At 37.9% G+C, this 10,876-nt stretch overlaps 2 protein-coding genes and 1 pseudogene across 2 annotated transcripts; all 3 read right to left on the bottom strand.

Moving 5' to 3' along the window:
* Positions 1–260: 260 nt before the first annotated feature.
* Positions 261–1,936, bottom strand: LOC108378727 (pickpocket protein 28-like; the record flags this gene model as incomplete). The annotated part of the gene is made up of 6 exons (XM_017635031.1): positions 1,869–1,936; positions 1,034–1,234; positions 828–945; positions 607–755; positions 418–533; positions 261–349 (listed from the first exon to the last, which is right to left on the bottom strand). Coding segments are annotated over exons 1-6 (741 nt in total), but the record flags the coding sequence as incomplete, so codon positions are not given.
* Positions 1,937–2,962: 1,026 nt separating this feature from the next.
* On the bottom strand, positions 2,963–5,108 carry LOC108378728 (gamma-glutamyltranspeptidase 1-like; annotated as a pseudogene).
* A 2,487-nt stretch (positions 5,109–7,595) lies between these two features.
* On the bottom strand, positions 7,596–9,392 carry LOC108378729 (gamma-glutamyltranspeptidase 1-like). Its single transcript, XM_017635032.1, is given in 8 exon segments — positions 7,596–7,678; positions 7,681–7,729; positions 7,796–7,947; positions 7,950–8,152; positions 8,209–8,293; positions 8,296–8,398; positions 8,468–8,918; positions 8,982–9,392. Coding segments are annotated over 8 exon segments (1,536 nt in total). The 5' UTR covers position 9,392.
* Between the last annotated feature and the right edge of the window lie 1,484 nt (positions 9,393–10,876).

The raw sequence follows: 10,876 nt of genomic DNA, 5'->3' as shown, positions 1-10,876 counted from the left end.
AAAACCGCATATCAGCAAATTGCAAAACCGCGCATGTGAGGTTGTATAAATTATTTTCTAGAGAGTAAAATCGCTAATATTTCAAAATGGTTATCTTCTTTTGTATAAAGCAATCGCATTTCTGGCTAGTATATTTTAGGAGGTATGGATAATAAGGCTTGAGCCAAGAGCTTGTGTGGGAAAATAAAATTTTTGGCAAAAAATGTCAGTTATGCGGTTTTGTACTTTAAACGACGATATGTACCAATGTACCAGTGTACCTTCAAACCGGTACTAAAAGTTGAAGTGCAGATATATTCACTGAGGTTAGCATTGAGCACAAAAGTGAATCCCATGGTAACACCAGCGCCTGAAAGAAAGTTGGTTTTTCACTTTAAGAGTATTAAAAAAACATTTGCTATCCTCCTTAAACCCTACCAGCTGGTCTTCGCGGATAGTAGTACAATGGCAACTGTTCAGCGTAGCCAGTCTCCAAGTTCCAGTCGACTGGTATGGTGCCAACAGACGAGGTGAAGTCTCTCACGAAAATGTATCTATTAAAATCAAAACCAAACAATCGTTATTAACAAACCCCTTTTACCCCCTTTTATAGAATACTTAACTTACTTTCCTTTGTATAAATAGGATGGATGTAAAATATTAAAGGAACAACAAATGCCCTCATCCATTAGCACCTCTCTGAAGAAATCAGTACAGCGGTCTTCTTTGTTCCCAAAGCGACAGTAAACAATCATATTGTTACAAGTCTGTCCATTCTGTTGGAAAAAATTCAAAAAAAAAAAATCCTAAATGCAAAATTCTTTCCACCAAATATTTAACTTCACCACGCGCCAGATGAAATTCGTGAACGTGTCTTCCTTTGAGGCAGGTTTCAGATCATCGAATTGGCTATAGTCGACATCTTGCAAACATATCTTCTGTGTCATTGCATAGCCCCGTGAATGGCTGCGTTGTTAAACACAAAAAAAAAATTGCAAAATAGTTATGTACGTATCTAACGAAACTCAAAATTTTTCACGAACTTGCTACTCACCGCGGATAGTTTTCGATTTTGCTACGCAATGCCTGATTCATATTGCAGATTGTGATGGCTGGAAAGGGGGTATCGCGTATAGTCGACGTTTGCGCCTCGATGCCTATAATGATCGGTGTTGTTTCCCAACGCGTAAAAACATTCGTGGCAAAATTTACTGCCAAAGTAATGACCGCAACAAACCACAGCAGAAAGTAGGTTCTGTGCGAAGTTAACGAAAATGAAATCGAATCTGATAATTGGTTAATGCTAACGTAAAATTTACCTCTCCCATAAGGACAAGCTTGCANTTTTTTTTTTTTATATTAATGAGTTCTTTGGCATTTTCCAATATTTTATAGGTATTTGTTTGGACTAAATTTTCAACATTTTTTCCAAATATTGTGTAATTTTTTCGGACTTTTTCCAAAATTACGAGTTTTTCGTTATTTTTCAAAATTTTCTTGCGATTTTTCCGAGACTGTTCAGAATATTTTGGGAGTTTTCAGGCTCACTCGTATTTAACTTTTCAGCATTTTTTGAGAACCTGTGGAGTTTTCCGTACCTACTCTTTTGGGTTATTTCGGGATTTAAAAGTTTTTCGGTATTATTTTTTGGGACCGCTCAAGACGTTTCCGGAATTCTTGGCCTCTTAGTTTTTCTGATATTTTCGATATTTTTCGAACACTTTTATAATTTATACTGGACTTTTTCGGGATTTAAATACGGTTTTTTTTTATACTTTGCAATATTAGTTCGTGATTTTCGTGAATATTTTCGGGGTTCTTTGAGTTTTACTCATCAGAATTTTTTGGGCCTACATTTCCATATGAGTTTTCCGACCTGATTTCTCAACATTGTAGGTGAGATCACGCCCTTAATTGTGCCCATTGTGGAACTTACGCCGGCTAACTCATCTGCCATATTTCAAGGTACGAGTATATTACTTATCTCCCTCTCTCTCTCTCTTTCTCTCTCTCTCTCTCTTTCTCTCTTTCTCTCTATCAACAGCAATTTGATATGTTGAAACGAAAGGGCGTTCCGTCGATGGCTGGTTGAGCTCTTAGCGCAAAATATTTTTATGTATATTTTTGAGGAAGACCATTTTCAAAGGAACAAGCTTCGAAAGCCCCCTTTGAATCTTTTGCTAAAATGTCATTATTTTCAACTTTCGTGCTCTCCAGTTTGTTAGAGTCTAAGGTATTGCTCTATATAAGAATGTGGAGTAAAACTTTGATTTACTGAAAGTTTACATGCACCAAACTTGTAGAAGAAAGCAAAATATTTTCTTAGTTTTAAATCACTTGCACATGTTGTGTAGGCCAAATATTAAACAAATATTTTTTTCATAAGGCATATTTTAAATATTTATTTGTCAAAGTCTGAAGAATTTTATTAAGTATCTGATAAAAATTTCTATACTTATTTGTATGTATGTATGTATGTTTGTACACATACATATGTATGTAAATATTTGCTTGAAAGGGGTTTTCAAATATCTTTCTAAAACAAAATGCACTAAAACAAAACTTACAGCAATGCTGAATTTTTGCCCGCATGCGATTTTATTCAATTACATTTACGTAAGTACTAAAATCAAATATTGAGTGCTCAACTTAGTTACGCGCATATTTCAAACCATTAGAGTTTGAATGATTCTGCGAGGTTATAAAAACAAAGTCTACTTTCTAGGAGAAAAAAATTGCTTGCCATTTTAATTAGATTTGGTAAATTTATGGAGGGTATTAGAATTTCGGAATATTTTCATTTAATTACACATTTTTCAAATTTCAATACTTATTAACTTTTCGATGAATTAAATATTAAACTACGTTTTCAATCGAATATCACATTATATTAATTTAAGAAAATTTGCAAGTTTTATTGCTCGTGTTAACTAACTTTGATAAAGAAGCATAAAATTTTAATTTATACTTTTAAACCTTTTTCATATGAACATTTTATCTTCGTTAAGCGTTGATTTTTAGTTCGATTACTTTTTAGCTTTTGTGTAAGTCTTCTTTTCTTCTAACTAACCTTAAAACTAGAAATAAAATCGAGTTGCTCAAAGCTCATATTTCTTACTTCGCCAAAAAAAACTATCTAGAAACCCATAACATCTCCCTCTTTCGATAGTCGCATTTCCGTAAATTTTCCGCCGACACGTTCAATACCACAAACAGCAGATCCACGCTCCCTATACCGCTTGGTCTATGCCCCTTCGCCTCCAAAGCATTAATAACATCCTGCAATATGCCATATTCTACTCGAGTATATTTGGTTCCAATTGGTGATGAAAGCGCGGTGCATCAATAGCCTGTTTAATATTCTGCTCCAACCAAAGTATTCGCACCAAGATATGCACCAGGACGGAGATAATTTTTGTGCCGCCAGCAGCGCCAGTCACCAAACGCACCTCGCCGCTCTGATCGGTTACAATAATGGGACTCATGGAAGACATGGGGAGGCGCCGGGTTTAATGCGATTCTTCTGCGGCATATTGGGCAGATCAAAGTAATTTTGTAAACCGTCATGGCGAAATCGACATTGCGTTATTGAAAAGTATGCCGAGCGCGCGCCGATTTTGCCGCTGCCAAAACTGAAGACAAAAGTAGCTTACACATTTCCAAAAAATCAAGGAAGTCTATAAGCCACTTACTAAAAGTTAATCGAGCTCGTTGCGGCTACGCATCACCGTTTGGCGCCAACACCGATATATGCGCTGTGCCATACTCCGTGCGCGTCACCAAGTGCTCGCTGGCGCCATAGCTTGTAGCATCCCGGAAAGTACGCGCCTCATCAATTAGATAAGCCAGTTGGCGCGCAAAGGTCGCATTTGTGAGATTGAATAATTCCTTAAGCGTTAAAAAGAGAAAGCAAAATATTAAAATTTATTTGAAGACAGTATAAACGTAGACCGCAATGCACCTCTTCCGGCGCCTCTACATCCAGCTTCCAACGTTCGACGAACCCAAATTTGAGCGCCTCGACATGCGATGCAGCCCATTGGCATCGAGATTGCCTACGGTAGCGAACTTCATACGAAATTTTTCCAAAATTTTCATCACAAATCCAACCACATAGCCGCTGCCAGGTGGTGGTGTGAAGTGCAATGTGTATGGACCCAAAGTTACATTGGGTGAAAAAACTAAGTCGGCTGTCAAATTTTGCATGTCCAACTCACTGATGGGACTGCCGAATTCGCGCAAGTCACCTACAACTTTCTCCATCAAATCGCCATGGTAAAAGTCTGCTGGTCCATCGCGTGCCAACGCTTCGTATGTGCGACAGAGCACGTCCGGTGGCCTTACATGCGCGCCCGTTCTAAACACTTGGCCAGTTTTTGGATCTACAAACATTTTGCGCAGCACAGCATTCTCTTTGAGCAGCTTGCCATTTATATATACCGAATCGCGTTGGTGTTTGGTCAGTATATAACCGTTCGACACAATTTTGTGGTCGGTTCCACCAGTTGCCGCCAAGGCAGCTTGCCGAAATGTTGATGCGCCACCGCATAGCCGGCAATCTCAGCGGGCACGCAATACCCAAAGCCGATTGAAAGATGGTGCTTACATTCGTCGCAGGCAACTGGAAATGATGTGGCGCTCGCTCTCTGCTCAATATGCTATAGGCACGTTGCTCACTACCGGAATAGATGTTTATAAGTACACCGCCGCCAGCCCCATGCTTTGCATGGCCAGCAGTCCGTTGCAGAAGAGGAGGCAATGGCTGCATCGACGGCGCTACCTGCCGACTTCTGCATTATATCCCTGAGGGAAGCAAAATTATTTACCAGTTGAGAATTCCACGACAACAAAAAAGGCTACAAGTTGCATGCGAGTATATGTGTGGGTAATTACCTGCCGATTCTGCTGCAAACATCGCTGTCGGAACACACCGCACCGTTTTCATATTCGTATAGCGGTGAAAACGAAGGAGGCTGCGGCGTTTCCGGATTGGGTGGCCGCAATGCCTGAATGTTTTGCAAGAAGAACTTCTTTGTTTGGAGAGTTTGTAGAAAAGAAATACTACAGCGCTGAGAATGATAACAATTCCGTGCATTAAATTCATCACTAAAACGTGATTTATAATTTCATAAAATTATTTTTTTTGAGCAATAAATTGGAGAATATTTTTTCACATTGTTTATGTTGGCACACGATTCAATAAAGTGGGAAACGTCAAATAAGGAAGAAAATATCCTTTGAGTTGTGACATGCGCATTGTGAAAGGACTCTTTGACAAAGGAAAATACTGGATATGCCGGCAGCTGACAAAAGAGTCGGAAATAGCGTCAAAGGAAAATTCGTATTGAGCTTTCTTGAAAGGTAATGCATTCTTGGGACTGAACTGTACATAAAAGCGAAGAGTAGTGCGTTGCGAAACCTGTCATCTTCCTTACTTAAAGTAATAAAAATGTAGGCCCTTTCTGCCTTTGCAGACAACTCCTTGAATTTTGTAGAAAGAACAGCATCCATATCGGCGGCTGAGTGGAAGAGCGACCTATTCTATAAAAGAGCTCCCTAATTCACAATTCGGTTGAAGAACGCGCAATCTCAGCAAATGTTTCAAAACGCCCTATATCAGTTCCGATATATGAATTTACATAGAGATAGTGCGTTCTTAAAAATTTCAGGATAGGACGTATTCGAACCGGCTGCCGAGATAGGTCGATCAAGCGTCGATATGGCCCTTGTAATGAATTCCTTCGAAATATAGCAGCGTGCCGACCCTTAAATAAATCAAAAATACAGATTAAACAAAAAAAAATTAAAAACTTTTAGTGCCTACATTCTTTAACATAAATATAGGACATAACAATTTTACGACACATCCGATGGTAGATGGTTTTTTGTGATAACGTTTATAGGAGAACTACAATCGCTATTCCTCTCATTTTGAAGTTATCTGAGCGACATAAAATCTGGGTGCTACTGAAAGTTAGTGCGAACGCTAACAACCAACGTCAATGTATCTATGCCGTTCAATTAAAATGGCCTAACTAAAAGTTTAATGAATGAAGAAAAATCGTAATTTTTGGACCTTCTTCTTCTTCTTCTTCTTCTTATTTGACATACAAAAAAGCTTCTCCTTGGAAAGGAAAAACGAGCCAACTTTTTCATTCCAAGCTTCGATTCAATTAATCAATTAAAATCAAGTCCTTAGAAAAAAACTTTAAGGGGCAACAAAAGTTTAGAAAGACTTCCATAGTCTCATTTCCGATCAGCTGATTCGAAAAACAATGACTACTTACCAATAAGTTAATCTTAAAATGCGTCCGCCATATTTAAAAATCTGTTTCGCTTGTATTTTAATTTTTTTATATTTTAAAGCTTTTCGTCAGTTTGATATTTCAAAAATGTTTTGAATAAAAACGCACTTTATTAGTGGTTTAAGCAAATACTTTTTCAGTACCAATTAAATACTCATAGTTGCGTGAAACAATTATTTGATTGATTTGAGATGGAATTCAGCAAAAATTACAGTATTGTGTATACAGTTGTATCTACATATATTTTATGCAAAATAGATTGGTATGTATTTAGGTATGTATGCACATGATATGAAATAACTCTAAGAATAATACTTAAAAAATTACAAATTACAAAATACAAATATAAGTAGAATACTACAATTTACAAGTTGTCGTCAAAAAATGTACAAAAATGAGTTTTCAGTTGTCCACGGTTGGACTTTCTGCTTTCTACAGAGAATCACTGGATGCATGCATACAATTAATATGCAAATACTATTTAGTTTACAGCTTAAAAATTCTTTTTTTTTGCATTATTTCGAATAATATATGTATTAGGGTGGTCCTTAAAACTGTCAACATCTAAATTTTCTATGGGTATTTTTTTTCTACTTACAAAATTAAGGAATACACGAAAATTTCAAATTTCAAAACAAATTTTAGGGGTTTGAAAAAATTAAAATTTATTTAAATCGCAAAAATTTTATGAAATTTTACTGGCTCAATTCAGCAAGTTTGGGTACGATCAAAACCGGTTTTATGTATGTACATACATAACGCGTTTGACGCGTATTTTCCCTTCCAACTATTATATCCTACTACAGAACACAGAAAAAAATTTTATATTTTAACCGACTTCACAAAGGGAGAAAGGTTTAAATACGATCATCGGACCATGAAGAAATCAACGATAATCTTAAATTTTTACATGAATATTGAGTCGGTTTTGTTTTTTGCTTAAAAATTACTTGTAAAATTTTAAAATTTTTAATATTATTATTTTTTTTTTAATTTTGAAAAAATCGTGGATGTCTTTATTTTGTAATAAAATAAACTAAAAGGATGCCCATACAAAATATAGAGTTGATATTTTAAGGACCACCCTAATAAGTGTGTACATAATTGCATACATATGTAGGAAAAGCATTATTTTCTTCTTCTCATTGACTTTGTGGTAGATAATAAATAATCTCGCAATGTTTTTTGTTTTTTTTTTTGGACTTAGCGCACACTTATTTATGTATTTATGTATACATATGTACTACATATTGAATACATACATACTTTTGTAAAAAATTTGAGAATTGATTGTTGTGCTTTTAAAACCAGCTACCCGCCACGTTTTCTAAAGTCCGCATTCGCATATATCGCCGTATCGTTTCTCGCAATGGCGCACACCACTGAGCCAATTCCTTGTAGGGTTGCAACTCGTGTCCTTTCGCCTTCAGCAGCTGCAATACTTCCTGGAATCGAAACAACTTGTTTATAATTTTCAATACATTTTTCTAAGATTTATGTGATTCACTTACCTCACTAAATTGACCAAATTCGTATTGCAAAACATTTGGTAAGAGTTGATGATGAATACGTGGCGCATCAATGGCCGACTTGATGTCCTGCCCGAACCATAGGAAGCGCGCCGCCACCTCAACAACAGCTGATATGATTTTCGAACCACCGCAGCGCCCAAAACCAAACGCACATTACCTTTCTGATCGGTCAAAATCATTGGTGACATCGACGACATGGGTCGCTTGCGTGCGTCAATAAAATTGGTAGGTGCCGCTGGTAGACCGTAGTGATTAGTAGTACCAGCGACAGAGAAATCATTCATGGCGCTATTAAATACGATACCGGTACGACGTCCAGCCTGACTGGCACCAAAACTACGAAAAAATTGAAATCATTTGAAATTGCAGAAGAGGTGTTGCATTGTACTCACTATTCGTTAACGGAGCTCGTCACAGAAACCGCATCGCCATCGGGCGCCAGAACGACTACATGGGATGTGCCTGCATCGTCTTCGCCCATAAATTGGCTCCATAATCAAAGATTTCCTTATGCACTTTATTATCGTTGATCTTCTCGCGTATGCTCATGCTGTACTCGGGGTTGGTAAGTCTGCTGACGAGCTGTTAAAGATAACACAGAGAGTGAGTTGTTTGGTATTCAAATATGTGCACTCTGCAACGTGAACTCACCTCACGCACATCGTTGAAGCGCAAATCACCCAATTCCCAGCGCTTTGCAAAGCCAAACTTAAGCGCTTCCGCTATGCGATGCAGCGTATTAGCCACGTTCTGCGCACCGATCAAATCGGCTTTGGTGAAATTGAAACCTTCCAAAATGCTGAGTATATTGGCCACAACAGTGCCACTACTAACAGGCGGCACGGCATAGAGTATATCGTCGCCCAATTGCATGGTGATCGAACTGACCATATCAGCGGAGTAGGATTCCAAGTCATATGCTGTTATTTTGCTACCAAGATCCTTTAGGTCCTCCACCACCATATGCGCCAGCGTACCATTGTAGAAGTCGAGTGGCCCATTTGCCGCTAAGAGCTCATAAGTTTCGCAAAGCACTTTTTGTGGCTTAATTTTCGTGCCGACCGGGTACAGTTGACCAGTTGTGGCATTAACGAAAACATCGCTGTGGAATAAGCAAAAAAACGTTAAGCGAATTTTTCCATATGCTGGATAGCTGCTTACTTACGTCAACACGGTGTTGTTCTTCATATGATGCCAGCGATAATTCAATGCACTCCATTGGTGATGTGTCAAAAAGAAGCCTTCGTGACACAATTTAATTGCCGGTTCGACGAGTGTCTTCCAGGGTAATTTGCCAAAACGTTCGTGCGCGCGATGATAACCCATCAGTTCGCCCGGCACGGCAATCGAAAGTCCACCATTAAGTGATAGTTCCAGTTTGCCATCGAACATTTCTTGGAATGCTTCGAACGGTGCGACCTCACGTGCGTCAATGGAATAGGCATGTTTACTGTCCTTAAGGTAGATATTCATAAGCATGCCTCCACCAATACCCATGCTATGCATGGTTAGGATACCATTACACAGGAGAGTGGCGATGGCGGCGTCAACAGCACTACCCTTCTGGTCCAGCATGTGACTGTGGAACAGAAAGAAAGAAATGAAGAGTTTTAGGGAGAGGAAAAATAAACAAGTAATTTTTAGCAAAAAAAAAAACCGACTTCAACTCTCGTATAAAAAAAAATATATATATATATCCCATGATCCGCTGATCGGATCTTAACCAGATTAGTATGGGACCACCTCTGAGACACTACCTTTCCGATGCAAAAAGAGTTATCGAAAGAAAAATCGGTTGACGTGGTCCAAAGTTATGCGGTAACATACATAAAAAAAAGAAAAAAATAAAATAAATATTCCGACGAACTGATAACCTCCTCCTTTTTTGGAAGTCGGTTAATTAAATATAGACAGCCTATACTTGTGCAACTGATAAATTAAGTTTGTTCAATGGAATTCAGTTATAGCGAGTTAAATATAATAATAAAGGATGTCCTTTGGAGGGTGTGCTTTCTCATTTTCTTGACTCCCTATTATTTCTTCAAAAGTAAAGTATGTGAAAGTCAAGCGAAGCCAAGCTTTCATTGAAATCTCACGTGGGGCATAAGACCTCGAAAGCCTTGGCAGAAATTTGGCAATATAAACGGGCCTTTGCAACAACATTAGGTGTGTCAGTAATACTCTAAATCTATTACTCTATTATTCGATCTATTCTCAGTTATATGTGACCTGGTCTAGGAAAAGGGAGCTTACGTGCGAAAACTAGTTTTCTGTGAAAAAGCTGTTAAAAGTAAGCAACTCGTTTCGTCAGTTTCTCATTATCTCGTTAATTGTTCTCCGCGCCGGACGTCCAGTAAGTGTTGTTGTTGGTCCAGTAAGTGTTGTTGTTGGTCGGAATATTATTATAGTTCATCGTGTAAGTTGCTAGTGTGGAACATTTAAAAAAGTAACACTGAAGAAGTGACGTTTACTGTTTCTGTTGATTATCGTCTTCGCATTTCGCATGAAATGAAACATGAGTGTTGATGAGGAGTTCAGTGCCGTATACGGACAATATTTCCATGAAAAGGATGATGAAAACGATGATGAAAACTATGAAGAGAGCGATGATGATGAAGACGAAGTATGTGTATCTCAGGCAGAAGATGATACCGAACAAACTTTTGTTAAGATGGACCTGTATGTTGTTGATGTAAAGGAGGAGGAGCTGGTAACAAAATTTCTGTCAAAAGATTGTTGTAATAATGAATGCCATACATTGATACCACGGGAAATGATCGAGAGTACGCGGAACAATTGTTTAGAGATGTCGAAAAATGAACTTGATTTAGTGATATTTTTACTCTTCTTTCTCTACATTTTTAGTACACTTCTAAGCAAGTTAGAATTTTCTGCTTTTCACCACATGAAAAAGCATCTCATCTTCCATCCGAATCAACCAAAAAGTGAAAATTTATTTTTTGACACCTAAGCCCCCTTTCCGTAGACCAGGTCACATATGTATTTACGCCTGCCACACGGTTGAGCAGATTCCCAATACATTTCATTTGAAATCAGCTG

This window comes from Rhagoletis zephyria, unplaced genomic scaffold, assembly GCF_001687245.7.
Source record: "Rhagoletis zephyria isolate East Lansing unplaced genomic scaffold, Rhagoletis_zephyria_1.1 Rzeph_scaffold_14773, whole genome shotgun sequence".
Taxonomy (NCBI): Eukaryota; Metazoa; Arthropoda; class Insecta; order Diptera; family Tephritidae; genus Rhagoletis; species Rhagoletis zephyria.
This window is presented reverse-complemented; position numbering and strand designations above follow the sequence as displayed.